Source organism: Oryx dammah, unplaced genomic scaffold (genome assembly GCF_014754425.2).
Source record: "Oryx dammah isolate SB20612 unplaced genomic scaffold, SCBI_Odam_1.1 HiC_scaffold_106, whole genome shotgun sequence".
In the NCBI taxonomy this organism is placed as follows: domain Eukaryota; kingdom Metazoa; phylum Chordata; class Mammalia; order Artiodactyla; family Bovidae; genus Oryx; species Oryx dammah.
Window position 1 is genome coordinate 21,747 of NW_024070282.1, and position 16,543 is coordinate 38,289.

The 16,543-nt window shown below is 45.5% G+C and overlaps 1 protein-coding gene across 1 annotated transcript; it reads left to right on the forward strand.

Annotated features, from left to right (window-relative positions):
- Nucleotides 1-409: 409 nt before the first annotated feature.
- On the forward strand, nt 410-8,455 carry LOC120859171 (collectin-43-like). Its single transcript, XM_040235373.1, has 6 exons — nt 410-758; nt 4,523-4,642; nt 4,927-4,998; nt 5,393-5,509; nt 5,690-5,773; nt 7,904-8,455. Exons 1-6 carry the CDS (start codon nt 449-451, stop codon nt 8,287-8,289), a joined length of 1,089 nt encoding a protein of 362 aa, XP_040091307.1. The 5' UTR covers nt 410-448; the 3' UTR covers nt 8,290-8,455.
- Nucleotides 8,456-16,543: the final 8,088 nt, after the last annotated feature.

A 16,543-nucleotide genomic window follows, 5' to 3' on the forward strand; every position in this document is an offset into this window, starting at 1 on the left:
CAGTCATGCACCCATCCTGTGCTCAGGACAGACCTCACCCAGTTTAGGACCTGGCTTTTCTTCAGACAGCACTGCAGACCTCCAATACTAGTCTTTCCAGAACAGCAAGTAAGAGGAAATGAGTCTGCATTGTCACAGCTAAGTCAACCACCTTACTGATACAGAAAAGGATAAGCAGGTCCATAGAGGGAAGAGTCCCACCCAAGGGCCCTCAGTGAGTCCCTCCTGGGGTGACAATGGCCTCAGTGAGGAATTCTACATCCTAGCCAAGTGCCCCTGGCAGGGATGACAAGCCCAAAGAGGGATGACACAGAGCATCTGAGAGTAGATTCATGTGCTGGCAGACCAGGTCTGAGGCCCGGCTGGTCCACTCATGTCCTCCCTGGCCCGACCTTATTCTAACTTTCCCTAAACTGCTTTCAGAGCCCACTGCTCTGGGCCCCAGAGGATGGGAGAGGAGATCGGGGAAGGGCTTCTCCTGCCCTCCAGGAGCTGGGCCAGCCCTAATCCTTGTCCTTGGACCAAGAGCAGCCCCTCTCTCTGTTCCTCTGCCCAGGACATGCTTCTCCTCCCTCTCTCCATGTTGCTCCTGCTCACACAGTCCCAGAGTTCCCTGGGCGAAGAAATGGATGTCTATTCTGAGAAAACACTCACCGATCCCTGCAACCTGGTTGTGTGTGCCCCACCAGCAGATAGCCTTCATGGTCGTGATGGACGAGATGGGAGAGAAGGCCCCCGGGGGGAGAAGGGGGATCAAGGTAGAGCTGGGACCATGGGCCTGTCCTGGTGGGAAGGGGTGGGTGCTGGGTGTAACCAAGCCAGAAACTGGGTCTTCTGCTGGGGAAGCCTTATAGATGATCTTCTTCTTAAATGGGTGGGTTTCACCCAGATTTTGAGCCCACCTAAAACATGGCTTTACTGGTTCGCTAAGACTGACTGCCCTGAGCCTACAGCTTCATCACCAGCTATCCTGATTCCTCCCCTAGAATCTTCTGACTCCCACCAACCCAAAATGCACAAAGAATAAATGACTGGTATTTGGAGTCATCTGCTCTAGAACTTAACTACTGTCCATTTGGATTAAATGGTTCCTCTCCAAGTTAAAGATTTTTAATATTTAATTGAGTTCTACTCCATGATGAGTGAGAAAGGATGAGGCACTGTGGCTCCAAATTCAAGCCTGAATGAAAGGATTTCCCCTCAATACATTACAGAGGGAAAGAAAGGAAGCTTATATTTCTTTGTCAAGCCCTGTGCTTAGGAGTTCCCTTGAGTAGTTTATTTAATCTCACCAAAAGTCTAACAAGTGATGCATTAATCTCATTTGATAGGTAAGACAATTGTGACACAAAGATGCTAAGTGAAACCCAACCTGGAAGGTGAAAAGGACATGAGTTTCTTTTTCAGAAACATCTGTGCTTGTCTACTAGCTCTGTTTCAACAACAGAGTCCCCTAGGGAAAAGTCACTCAGTGTTTCTGAGTCTCAATTTGCTCATCTTTGGATGGGAATAATATGACCACACAGTGACAAATAGTTGAGCCAAGCCTTCCCCCCTCACCACCTTTTTTTTTCTCTTTGGTGAGGCTTTAGGATAATGTTGCATCCTCTTGCTGTAATCAGCAATCAGGTGGATTCTCCTGAGGTTTCCCAAGATACTGCTTATTAAGGGAAGTGTCTGAGAAACACTGCCCCACAGGAGAAGATCTGGGTGTTACTGGCAAGAAGTGAGAGTTGAATGAACCAGCAACAAGGACAAGGACATCACCACGGCACTGAACCAGGGCGGTGGGGGGAATCAACTGAGATCTTTGAACTTTCTCTAGTTTGTATTTTGGTTGGGGAAGAAGGAAATGAGCAACATTTGCAGGATCCTTCTTGCTGGCTCCCACACACCCCAGTCTCTGTAAGTATCTGACTGTCCTTTACAGACAGAAAGTAGCTTCCAACATGAAAGAACTGGGCCTTAATAAGGCTGCCTAGAAGTAAACTCAATAGTGGGGTGGTATTCAAGGATTACAATAAACTGTGGAAAATTCTGAAAGAGATGGGAATACCAGACCACCTGACCTGCCTCTTGAGAAACCTATGTGCAGGTCAGGAAGCAACAGTTAGAACTGGACATGGAACAACAGACTGGTTCCCAATAGGAAAAGGAGTATGTCAAGGCTGTATATTGTCACCCTGCTTATTTAACTTATATACAGAGTACATCATGAGAAATGCTGGACTGGAAGAAGCACAAGCTGGAATCAAGATTGCCGGGAGAAATATCAATCACCTCAGATATGCAGATGATACCACCCTTATAGCAGAAAGTGAAGAGGAACTAAAATGAAAGTGAACTCTTGATGAAAGTTAAAGTGGAGAGTGAAAAAGTTGGCTTAAAGCTCAACATTCAGAAAACGAAGATCATGGCATCTGGTCCCATCACTTCATGGGAAATAGATGGGGAAACAGTGGAAACAGTGTCAGACTTTATTTTTTTGGGCTCCAAAATCATTGCAGATGGTGATTGCAGCCATGAATATAAAAGACACTTACTCCTTGGAAGAAAAGTTATGACCAACCTAGATAGCATATTGAAAACCAGAGACATTACTTTGCCGACTAAGGTCCGTCTAGTCAAGGCTATGGTTTTTCCAGTGGTCATGTATGGATGTGAGAGTTGGACTGTGAAGAAAGCTGAGCGATGCAAAATTGATGCTTTTGAACTGTGGTGTTGGAGAAGACTCCTGAGAGTCCCTTGGACTGCAAGGAGATCCAACCAGTCCAATCTGAAGGAGATCAACCCTGGGATTTCTTTGGAGGGAATGATGCTGAAGCTGAAACTCTAGTACTTTGGCCACCTCATGCGTAGAGTTGACTCATTAGAAAAGACTTTGATGCTGGGAGGGATTGGGGGCAGGAGGAGAAGGGGATGACCGAGGATGAGATGGCTGGATGGCATCACTGACTCGATGGACGTGAGTTTGAATGAACTCTGGGAGTTGGTGATGGACAGGGAGGCCTGGCATGCTACAATTCATGGCATTGTGAAGAGTCGGACACGACTGAGTGACTGAACTGAACTGATTCAAGGTACTAGCATTCTCTACCTCCCAGAGGGTCCTGAATTAAACCCAGGGCAGGGGAGGGATAGGGACTTTCTCTACAGTGGCCCTCAGCTGCATGATGTACCCCAGACTTCTCTTTCTTGTGAATTCCAAGACTGGCCTTGGGTTGGTGCTCGGAGAGAGAACAGTGCACAGTCGGGCCAAGACCAGGCTCCACACTGGCTCCCCAGATCCAGGCACTGTTGTTCTTCAATGGTGAGGGGTCTGAGAATTTCCTGGAGATCCGAGCATCCTCAGATCCTGACCAGTAGGGCTGGGTGGGGCCAGAGTGCACTGGGGACAAGCTCCCCCACAGATTCTGACATACATGTTCCCAAGAATCTGATGTAAAGGACAAGATGGGCCTGAGAGGAGAGACCCTTGAGCAGAGGTAGAGGGTGGGGCTGGGTCACTTGGTGATGCCCCAGACATGTTGTGGAGGGCCAATAACACCTGGACCCTGCTTAGGGGGCTGTATTTCCAGGGACAATTCCTTCTTTCCTCAGTGCCTCTGAGATTCCTGCCCAGAAGGATTCAGTGAGAGAGTCCATCCAGGGGGGCAATTCTCCCCTGGGAGTAAAACCTCACAGCCCACAGCATCCCCACCACCCAGCTCTGCTGATCTCTCTGAGCTCATATCCTTCCCTCCTCCCACACTCCCTGGACTCTGACCACACTGGCTCCTTGTTGGTCCCTGAGCACACACATCCCCCTGCCTCCCCCTGCCTCCCCAGGGCCCAGTCCTTGTTCTGTCCATGCACATCCCCATGGCTCACTCCTCACCCCCTTCACAGCTTCACTCATAGACTCTCTCTCTGGCCATCCTATTTAAGAGACACTCCCGCCAATACTCTATGCTTTCATCTACCTCTGTAGCACTTATTCTGAGATGATTATCATATGTTAAACATTTTCCTTTTGGTTAAGTATTTCTACATAGTTGAGTTTAAGCTCCATGAGGAAGGGATTTTGTTTTATCAGTTTTTTTTTTATTTCACTAAGAATCCCAGCATTTAGGACAGCACCTTGTATGTAGTAGAATCTCAGTGAATTTTGTAGAATAAATGAATGGAAACGGCCAAGAGATAAGGCATTTAAGTACACTTGTTTTGTATTTCAGTCACTCAGTCCCCGTCTGACTCTTTGTAACCCCATGGACTGCAGCACTCCAGGATTCCCTGTTCTACATTATTTTCTGGAGTTTGCTCAAACTCATGTCCCTTGAGGTGGTGATGCCATAAACCATCCCCTTCTCTGTCATCACCTTCTCCTACTGCCTTCAATTTGCATGGGGTCATTTCAGGGAAGACTGGAGCTTCTCGGGGGACATCTTTAGGAGGAGGCTAAAGATCTTTTAGCCTCATCTTTTATGCACTCCCACTCCCAAGGATATTCAGTGTCACTAACCGGGCTGGTCTTTTTTCCCAGGGCCTCCAGGTATGCCTGGTGCAGATGGAAGAGAGGCCCCCTCAGGGAGGCAGGGGAGCATGGGACCTCCAGGCCCCAAAGGAGAACCGGGCCCGAAGGTAGGAGGGTGGTATGTGGCGGGTGAGGGAGGGAGAAGGGAGGGGTGACGTTGGCAGCCCTGGTGGGGACCAAGGTATGTGCACAGTGCCTGGAAAGCCTGGGACCTCCCTGCCTGGTAGGCCTGCCTGGGCCTCTCCCCCAACATGATCACACGAACTGGATATCCTAGAGGAGACAAAGCGGTCAGAAGCAGTCTCCCAGGTCACTCTTTCACCTGGACCTGTTGGTGACAACCTGCACTGCTCAGGAAATGGTACCTGCTGAGCGCACTCTGAGCCATGTTGCTCAATGTCTTCCTTCCTCAGGAGGAGTGGGTGCCCCGGGCATGCAGGGCTCCCCAGGTCCCACAGGTCTCAAAGGAGAGAGAGGTGCCCCTGGTGAGCCCGGAGCCCCTGGAAGTGCTGGGGTAGCAGGTGAGCAACAGACGTGGGGCTGGGCTCATATTCCCCTGTGCCCACCCTCACCACCCTCCAGGTCAGAGCTAGCATTCCAGGGAGAGAGCCAGCGTTGGGCTCTGGGAACTGTCTGTCTCCAGGGAGAGGGTGGTGTGAGCAGCAGGGACTGTGTATTCAGGGAAGGCTGGTTGTTGGGTTAAGCGACAGTCAGTGTGCAGAGAGGATGCAAGCAGAGGATCCAGGCACTGAGGGACATTTGTAAAGGTGGAGGGTGTATGGCTGGGGATAGGAAGTCCATGTTTGGGGGTGGGGAGTGGGTATGAAAATGCTGAAATATATGTTCAGCACTCATCCATTTCTACTTCTCTGATCCCAGGGCCTGCTGGGGCCGTCGGTCCACAGGGGCCTTCAGGAGCCAGGGGTCCCCCAGGACTAAAGGGAGACAGAGGTACTCCTGGAGAAAGAGGAGCAAAGGGGGAGACTTCAGTCCCAGGTAAGAAAGCTCTGGGGGCTCTAGTGGGTGCAGAGGGGCCAGCAGGCCCTCTTCAGTTCAGCACCCCTCAGGCCTCCCACATCCTTATCCCACCCCCAGGATGCGTCACCCTTCCCTGAGCCCTGGGCTCTGAGTGACCCCAGGCTGGATCTGTGTTCACTTGGCCTCTCTCTCCTGCAGAAGTTGCTACTCTGAGGCAGCAGATGACAAACTTAGAGGGAGTAGTACAACGCCTCCGGAATACAGTGTCTCAGTACAGGAAAGGTGAGCTCCTGGACCCGGCCCTGAGCTGCCACCGAAGGCGGACCTCAGACTGAGGCTGGGCTGGGCTTGGAGTTTTCTGGGCTTGGGTCTAAATTGGACTTGCTGGGACCATGACTGGGACTGGACCTAGGCCTGGGGCAGCAGCGGGGCTAAGGACAGGCCTGGGACAGAGCCATGCCCCACGTGCTCCAGGAGCTCAAGTAGATGCACTACAAGGAGGAGGATGAGGTCCATGCCACCAGTTCAGCAGACCTTACCCTGGCCTGCCCTGCACAGGTTCCTATGACAGACAAGGGGTCACCCAACCCGTGATGCATTTCTTCCCTCTGTGGGGCCAGGTGTACAAGTGCACAGAAAAGCAGCTGCACAGCCCAGGGCAGCAGAGAATCCAGGACTGATCCTGAGAGCGGGGGTGGGATGCTGCCCTGGGGTTCAAGGCTGCTGGGGACCTGACCTTGGTGTGTGGCCACCAAGAATCTCACCCTAAAGATGTTCTGAGTCTGGCAGGGGCAGGCTGCCTCCAGTCTCTGGCCAGTGCTGCACTCTCCCTGCATCTGCTTAGGTATTTAAAGCAGAGATTCTTCCCTAAGCCTGGATCCTAATCAGGCTGAGGCCTCCTGGAGCACACACCTGAGTGCCCTGTGCCCTGGGACTCTCCACCAACTGCACCTTCTCTGCTTTCTCCGAAGTCAGCTTTGAATCCACATTATTCATCATACCTCAGGGATTGAAAAAAGAGAAGGTGCAGAGTGTATAGAGGCCTGATCTGGTGAGACATAGGGTTGGCTCCTATGGACTCAAGCCAACTAAGCACTGAAGTAGTGGGATGAGCATTTGCAGCAGTTCATGTCTTCCTCCTTGCACAAGCATATTTGCACACCTATTTACTCCCTCACATGGAGACTGATACAAACAAAGGAGAACTTGGGCATATGCGCTGGCAACACCTGTGTACCTAAACACCACTCAGGCCACACCATCTACATACATGAACACACAGGCACACATATGCACACCTATCACCCAGATGAATGGGATGTAAACCAATCATGGCACACGAGCTTGCACTGACCTTGTCCAGGGCTGTCTGAGTGCCACCCTGACACCGTGGAAAATCTGGTCTCCGATTGCTTGTTGAGGCTGCTCAGAGGAAAAAGGCAGTGGGTCAGGGTGCTGCCTGGGTTCAGAACCAGTCCAGTGAGCCCTCTCAGGAGCCCTGAAGATTTCCATGAATGATCCTGGAAGTCAGAGTGGTGTGGATGGGATGGCACAAAAAGAGATACTTAAGATGCCACACAGGGGATGCTGTTATATAGTGTACCTCTACCTGAGAAATAAGAAATTAGACTCTGCAAAGGGAAGTGACCTTCCCTTGCCACCTGGGCTGATATTGCCAGGGTGGGGCGGAATACATGGCCTTCTGAGGCCCAGACAGGGTTCTCTCCAAAGCTGATCCCACCCTGCCCCAACTCCCACATACAGCTCTCAGATCCCCTGCCCAGTGGTCCAGGGAGGCTGACTGGCTGTAGCATCACCCGCGAGCATACGGAAGCCAACACTGGACTGCGCTCGGTGCAGAGATGAGCACTTGGCTGCTCTCAGAGGCACCTCTGTCCTCCCCTTTCTCCTCACCCCTTCCTACAGCAAAGAACCGCTCAGAGAGCTCCATATTCCCAGTCAATAGCAAGCGTGAGAGTGAGCTGCTTGTTTGGTGTTTTCCACACTCTCAGGAACTGCCCTGGGCTGCATGGTGTCATTTCCCTGCCAAAGCCATTCCTGTTTACACAGTAATTAAAATCCTGGATTCTGGTGAACATCACGAGGAGGAACAGAACGTGCACGCGGGAGCTTTAGTGTCACCTCCATCAGGGTCTGATCCTTGTCTACACCTGACAGCTGGGCTACTTTGGGCCTCTTACATAAGCACCCGAGTTCTGGGGTCCTCATCTGTACCTGGAGACCACGTCACCACTCACAGGGCACATCACGGGTCCAGGGCTCCTCTGAACCAAATGCTTCACTTTCTTCCCATCTGGTGCCCTGGTACCCGGATGGGAGGCTGGGGATTCTGGTTGGAACACAAGGTCTAGGTGCTGCCACATCCCCAGCCTGACTCTCCTCTTCTCCTAGCGGTGCTTTTCCCTGATGGCCTGGCTGTTGGAGAGAAGATCTTCAAGACGTCAGGTGCTGTAAAATCATACTCGGATGCCCGGCAGGTCTGCAGAGAGGCTGAGGGACAGCTGGCCTCCCCACGCTCTGCAGCCGAGAACGAGGCCGTGACAAAGCTGGTCAGAGCCAGGAACAAGCATGCTTACCTGAGCATGAACGACATCTCCAGAGAGGGCAGGTTCACCTACCCCACGGGGCAGTCACTGGTCTATTCCAACTGGGCCCCCGGGGAGCCCAACAATAGGGCCAAAGACGGAGGCCCAGAGGACTGTCTTGAGATCTATTCTAATGGCAATTGGAATGACATAGAATGCACGGAGGAGCGCCTCGTGATCTGTGAGTTCTGAGCCCCCAGGGAGGAATAGGGCAATGCGAGGGTTGTGTGCTGCCAACATCCCAATAAAAAGGTGACCCTCTGCTGCTCACGGCTTCTCCACTGAGCCATGGGATGAGGCCACAAGGCAGGTCACTTATGGAACTCCTTCCTCAGAATAAAGTTCTAAACTGTCTTCACATTGGAAGTCTTGACACAGAAAAGCAGGGGGTGGGGGGTGGGGGCGTTAGGGGGCAGCCTACTTTTCCAGAGACAAGGGCTAAAAAGAGGTCTCCAAGTCTCCCCTGTTGAAAAATTCAGTGCCCCTGCCTCACCAAAATAGATGTCTAGCCCTCCATATCCACCAACCATCAGCCGCATATGACCCCACTGGTCACTGCCTCCTCCTGCCCTTTGCTCTCCTGCCTTCAGTCTTTTTGTCCTTCAGCCTCCTTCAGTCATCTCTCCTCCTCTCCTGGACATCCACAGAGGGGAGCAGGTGCCTCAGCTCTGGCTCCTTTCTCTCCTTGCATTCACTCTAGGCTTGGGCTCATTCTCTCCCATGGTTTCAAATTCCTTCTATTGATGCCTCCCCCAGGTAGAGCCCTGTTTGGACCTCTTTCCAAACCCCAGACTCCTCTCACCAAGACATCCTTGGAGGTCACAGTGGAGGGAAGCACCAGCTTCTCTGGCCAAATTGAGTGGCCTTACACCCAGTAGTCTCTCCTCACCCTTGACCTTGACTGCCCAGGATCTCTTTCTTCTCATAGCAATGTGACTGTGGATGGCTCATCAGAGAATGTACCATGCACAATCCTAATCCTTTCTGACATTTCAGGCAGAGTGGGTGTCCAACCATGTTCAGATTCTTCCCCCAACCTCTTCCTGCCTTGAAGTACAAGGGATGTTCATCTTCACTCTGCCTCAGGGATAATCTAGTCAAACCCTTTTCATTTTATAGACATCAAACCAAGACACAGAGAGGAAGGGAACCTGCACTTAGTAAGGTAGGAGATAGTGTGCCTCTGGGCCAGACCCCTGGTGTTTGTCAAGTCGAGTAAAGTTCAAGCTTTATTCTCACCTAGATATCCAAGGACAAAGCTAGTGGCAAAAGCTGAGCTCTGCTAAAGCAAAGAGATAAGGTGCCCACTCCTGAGTTCAACAAAGACTTTCCTGTCTACACATGCTCAGGAAGACTTCTTGGGGGTCAAAAAGAGAGGGGCCCCACCCCATAATAAGTGTGGACATGCACCCATAAGACCCTGAGAGGGGATGTATCTTTGAAAACAGTTTCACACGCACCTGGGGGAGGGTCCATGGACTAGTCAGTTGTGAAGAAATTAACAGGATAATTATCCAAAGGTAAGCAAAGACCCTGAAGGACCGTCCTATATAAGTTAATTTATGTCACATCTTTACTGCTCTCCCCCTCATCCAGGACTCCTGCACTCCACCACGGGTGTGTGTCTCTGCTTAGCTCTGACTTACCACACTCCTCCTCATTAGAGAGGATGCTCATACCCTTTCTTTCTGGGGGCGTATTTCTGCCTTGCTTCTGTCTTAAATAAACAACCTGTTTCTCTGTGTGCTCTGCCATACATTGTGCTGTGTCTCTAATAGTAAACTTTTTACCTATTTACAGTTTTTGCCTCCTTGAAACATTCTTGCTTTCAAATGGGGGAAAGACCTGGAGCCACTTTGCTTCTAGCCTTTAGTACCTGGTGGTGTGTTGGCTAGGATTCCTGGGGTTTCATCCAGGGTACCCAGGTTCCATCCATGGGAAGGGAACTAAAATATCCCTTCAAGAGTGCTCTGCTCTCCCTCCAAGATCAGGAGGACTGGTGCTGCAACTCAGTCATGAAAAAGGCCATCTGACCCCAGAACTTACACTTTCGGCTTGTAAATTTTTAGATCAGTGCGTCTGTATACTTAGTTGATTATACTGACAATGTACTGCAAAGAAAAATTTAGAATGACATGTGTACTTCAGAAATTGGAATGAGGCCTGAATGAAATGCAGGTTCATGGGAGAGAGTGGTGAATACCCCTCCTCCAGACAGAAAACCAGCCACTATTTCCTTTGATCCCAGGAATCAGAGGGACTGTCCTCTCTGGCCTTTTCTGAAAAGGACCCCCAAGCCCCACCCCTCTTCCCAACACCATCAAGATACCGAAATAAGCATTTCTAAAATAATGAAATATCTGAAAAAATAAAGGAAATTAACCCATTTTATTTTTTAAATTTTTATTTATTTACTTATTTTTATTTTACTTTACAATACTGTATTGGTTTTCCCATACATCAGCATGAATCCACCACAGGTGTACAAGTGTTCCCCATCCTGAACCCCTCTTCCACCTCCCTACCCGTACCATCTCTCTGGGTCATCCCAGTGCACCAGCCCCGAGCATCCTGTATCCTGCATCGAACCTAGACTGGCGATTCGTTTCTTATATGATATTATACATGTTTCAATGCCATTCTCCCAAATCATCCCTCCCTCTCCCTCTCCCACAGAGTCCAAAAGACTGTTCTATACATCTGTGTCTCTTTTGCTGTCTCGCATACAGGGTTATTGTTACCATCTTTCTAAATTCCATATATATATGTTAGTATACTGTATTGGTGTTTTTCTTTCTGGCTTCACTCTGTATAATCGGCTCCAGTTTCATCCACCTCATTAGAACTGATTCAAATGTATTCTTTTTAATGGCTGAGTAATACTCCATTGTATATATGTACCACAGCTTTCTTGTCCATTCATCTGCTGGTGGACATCTAGGTTGCTTCCAAGTCCTGGCTATTATAAACAGTGCTGTGATGAACATTGGGGTTCACGTGTCTCTTTCAATTCTGGTTTCCTCGGTGTGTATGCCCAGCAGTGGGATTGCTGGGGCATAAGGCAGTTCTATTTCCAGTATTTTAAGGAATCTCCACACTGTTCTCCATAGTGGCTGTACTAGTTTGCATTCCCACCAACAGTGTAAGAGGGTTCCCTTTTCTCCACACCCTCTCCAGCATTTATTGCTTGTAGACTTTTGGATCGCAGCCATTCTGACTGGCATGAAATGGTACCTCATTGTGGTTTTGATTTGCATTTCTCTGATAATGAGTGATGTTGAGCATCTTTTCATGTGTTTGTTAGCCATCTGTATGTCTTCTTTGCAGGAATGTCTATTTAGTTCTTTGGCCCAGTTTTTGATTGGGTCGTTTATTTTTCTGGAATTGAGCTGCAGGAGTTGCTTGTATATTTTTGAGATTAGTCGTTTGGCAGTTGCTTCATTTGCTATTATTTTCTCCCATTCCGAAGGCTGTCTTTTCACCTTGCTTATAGTTTCCTTTGTTGTGCAGAAGCTTTTAATTTTAATTAGATCCCATTTGTTTCTTTTTGCTTTTATTTCCAGTATTCTGGGAGGCGGGTCATAGACGATCCTGCTGTGATTTATGTCGGAGAGCGTTTTGCCTATGTTCTCCTCTAGGAATTTTATAATTTCTGGTTTTATGTTTAGATCTTTAATCCATTTTGAGTTTATTTTTATGTATGGTGTTAGAAAGTGTTCTAGTTTCATTCTTTTACAAGTGGTTGGCCAGTTTTCCCAGCACCACTTGTTAAAGAGATTGTCTTTAATCCATTGTATATTCTTGCCTCCTTTGTCAAAGATAAGGTGTCCATAGGTGTGTGGATTTATCCCTAGGCTTTCTGTTTTGTTCCATTGATGTATATTTCTCTTTGTGCCAGTACCATACTGTCTTGATGACTGTGGGTTTGTAGTAGAGCCTGAAGTCAGGCAGGTTGATTCCTCCAGTTCCATTCTTCTTTCTCAAGATTGCTTTGGCTATTCGAGGTTTTTTGTATTTCCATACAAATTGTGAAATTATTTGTTCTAAGCTCTGTGGAAAATACCACTGGTAGCTTGATAGGGATTGCATTGAATCTGTAGATTGCTTTGGGTAGTGTACTCATTTTCAGTATATTGATTCTTCCAATCCATGAACATGGTATATTCCTCCATCTATTAGTGTCCTATTTTATTTCTTTCAGCAGTGTTTTATAGTTTTCTATATATAGGTCTTTAGTTTCTTTAGGTAGATATATTCCTAAGTATTTTATTCTTTTCGTTGCAATGGTGAATGGAATTGTTTCCTTAATTTATTTTTGTACTTTCTCATTATTAGTGTATAGGAATGCAAGCCATTTCTGTGTGTTGATTTTATATCCTGCAAATTTCCTATCTTCATTGATTAGCTCTAGTAATTTTCTGGTGGAGTCTTTAGGGTTTTCTATGTAGAGGATCATGTCATCTGCAAACAACGAGAGTTTTCCTTCTTCTTTTCCACTTTGGATTCCTTTTATTTCTTTTTCTGCTCTGATTGCTGTGGCCAAAGCTTCCAGAACTATGTTGAATAGTTTAAAACAATAAAATGCCTAGAAAAAAAATTTAACCCCTTAAGTGAAACATCTGTACAATGAAAAGTATACAACTTTGTTGAAAGAAATCAAAAGCACAAACAAAAGGAAAGATTATGATGTTCATGGATTGAAAGAATTAGTATTGTTAAAGTGGTCATAGATTTAGAGATAGATAAGACATTTACAGATATAGGTCACCATCTATAGATTCAATTCTATCCCTATCAAAATTCTAATGGAATTCTTCACAGATATAAAGAAAAGTCCCAAAATTTGTATGGAACCACAAAGGACCTTGAATACCCAAAGCAATCTTGCTAAAGAAGAAACAAGTTGGAGGTATCACACCTCCTCAATACAAAATACACTACCCAAAGCCATAGAAATAAAAACAGTATAGTTCTAGAATAAAAATAGACACAGAACAATAGAGCAGAATAGAGAGCCTAGAAAGAAACTGTCCAAATATGGTCAAAATATTTGACAAGGAAGCCAAGACCACCCAGTGGAAAAAGGATGGTCTCTTCAACCTGTGGTGTTGAGAAAACTGGATCAGCACAAGCAGGACAATGAACTTGGACCACTATCTTATAACACACACACAATGCATTAACTGACATCAATCATAGACATTAGACCTGATACCATAAAACTTCTGGAAGAAAGCATGGGGTAGCAGGTCCTCAACATCAAGTCCTGGTAATCATATTTTAGCTATGACACCAAAAGCACAAACAACAAAGGCAAAAAGAAAACAACAACTGAGGTGACTATGAAGTGAAGTCGCTCAGTTGTGCCTGACTCTTTATGACCCCATGGACAGTAGCCTGCACCAAGCTCCTCCGTCCATGGGATTTTCCAGGCAAGAGTACTGGAGTGGGTTTCCATTTCCTTCTCCATCAAATTCAAAAGTCTCTGCACAGCAAAGGAAACAATTAAATGAAAAGACAGCCTACAAATTGGGAGAAAATTTGCAAACCATGAATAGCAGTTACAAAACATATGAAGAACTCATACAAGTCATTGATAATCTGATTTTAAAATAGGCAAAGGGAAGAAACAGACATTTTCCCAAAGAAAACACAGAAATGGATACAGATATATGAAAAGATGTTCGACACTTAACCAGAGAAATATAGATCAAAACCACAATAAGCTATCACCTCACACCTTTAAGAATGGCTATCACCAAGAAGACAAGGTATGATAGGTTTTGGCAAGGATCAAAAGAAAAGTGAACTTGTCGTGTACACTATTTGTGGGAATGCAAGTCAGTTCAGCTACTATGGGAATCAATATGGAGGATCCTAAAAATAAATAAATAAAGAGATCTACCCTATGATCTAGCAATCCCATTTCTGGGTATATACCGAAAGGAAATAAAAACAGATTTTCTAAGAGATATATGCAATCTCATGTGTTTTACTGCATTTTTCTTAATAGCTAAGATATAGAAAAAACTAGGAGCCCATCAACGAATGAATCAATAAAAAGATGAGGTATACACATATGCATAACGGAATGCTATTCAGCCATGCAAAGAAGTATATCCTGCCATTTGCAGTAACATGGGTGGATCTTGAGGACATTAGGCTACCTGAAATAAGTCAGACCTAGAAAGACAAATACTCTAAGATATCACTTATACATGGAATCTAGACAAGAACAAACTCAAAAAACAGAGTAAATGGTTATTAGGGGATGACAGGGAGAAGGGTTAGTCTATGCTTTTTAAGTGTACAAACTTGCAACAGGTAAATGTGTCCTAGAGATCAAATACCTAGTGAATATAGACAATATCCTATTGTAATGAAACGGAGAGACTAGAACCTAATATTCCATCCACTAAAAAGAAATTATAACTGTTTTATGACAGAGGTGCTAATTATCACTACAATGGCAAGCATATTACAATATTACATATTACAATAAATATATCAAACTAATATGTTGTACATTTGAAATATACACAATACTGTATGTCAAGTATACTTCAATTTAGAAAACAAAAAAAGAAATTTTTGCATTCCAGAAACTAGAATCCAAGTATGCTTGAATTTCTCTTTCATTATCTCTCAGGATCAAGGTGAAGAGATAATCTGGGCTAGCAATTTGAATCAATATTTTATATCAAATATTTTGCTAAACAACTTTTGCATGTTATATCATACAATGTGAAGGATTAAATAAAAACAAATATGTCTATATCTTCTACCAATGGAGGAAAACTTGATTTGGTGCATTCACTGATGGGGAAAGGACCTGTACTGTATATTCATCTCAGAGTAGAAAATGAAGTCACATGAGGACATTGTAGAGAATGTAAGCAACAGGGTCAATTTGATCATGGGATGTTGTCCTTGATGACTATAGTCAACACTAGAAAATAATGAACAGTATATACTATGTGGACTCTGGATAAAATAATACCTATATTGCCAGTTTCAGACCAGGATTCCTTTTCTGCACTACTGTTTCAGATGGCTTTGACACAGGACAGCTTACAGACTAGAAGAATAATTTTGAATGGAATGCTTCATATAAAAAAGGAAAAAAAATAATGTATCTAGTGATCAAAGAGACAGCTAGAAAGAAAATAGTTAATCTAGAGGAAGCCATGTTCAGACTACTAACAAATAAAGTAAAGCAACATATTAGAGATCAGGTTTTTAACAAATGTTATAGTACCCAATTCTTAAAGAGATGGGAATCCCATACCACCTGACCTGCCTCCTGAGAAATCTGTATGTAAGTCAAGAAACAACAGTTAGAACTGGACATGGAACAACAGACTGGTTCCAGATTGGGAATGGATTTTGTCAAGGCTGTATATTGTCACCCTGCTTATTGGGAACGCATGTACACCTGTGGTGGATTCATGTCAATCTATGCCAAAACCAATACAGAATTGTAAAGTAAAAATTAAAAATAAATAAATAAATTTAAAAAAAAAAGAAAAAAAGAAAGAAAGAAAAAAAAAAAAAAAGAAGAAGCACTATTTACAATGGTTGAACTAGAGCCCAAAGCTACTGGTCCAGAAGAGTGGTCTCTAAGTATTTTTTATTGTATATTTTATCAGTAAGAAATTTTTGAGTGTACCCTCTAATAAAAACTTTCCTTTCTTATAAAAAAAAATAAAATAAATTACATGCAGAGTACATCATGTGAAATGCTGGACTGGATGAAGCACAAGCTGGATCAAGACTGCCAAGAGAAATATTAATAACCTCAGATATGCAGATGACACCACACTTATGACTGAAAGCAAAGAACTTAAGAGCCTCTTGATGAAAGTGAAAGAAGAGAGTGAAAAATTTGGCTTAAAACTCAGCATTCAGAAAACTAAGATATGGCCCCATCATTTCATGTCAAATAGATGGGGAAACAGTGGAAACAGTGGCTGACTTTACATTTATGGGCTCCAAAATCACTTCAGATGGTGACTGAAGCTATGAAATTAAAAGATGCTTGCTGCTTGGAAGAAAAGTTATGACCCACCTAGACAGCATATTAAAAAGCAGAGACATTGCTTTGCCAACAAAGGTCCATCTAGTCAAAGTTGTGGTTTTTCCAGTAGTCATGATGGATATGAGAGTTGGACTATAAAGAAAGCTGAGTGCTGAAGAATTGATGCTTTTGAACTATGGTGTTGGAGAAGACTCTTGAGAGTCCCTTGGACTGCAAGGAGATCCAACCAGTCCATCCTAAAGGAGATCAGTCCTGGGTGTTCATTGGAAGGACTGATGCTGAAGCTGAAACTCTAATACTTAGGCCACCTGATGTGAAGAACTGACTCATTAGAAAAGATCCTGATGTTGGGAAAGACTGAAGGCGGGAGAAGAAGGGAATGACAGAGATGAGATGGTTGGATGGCAT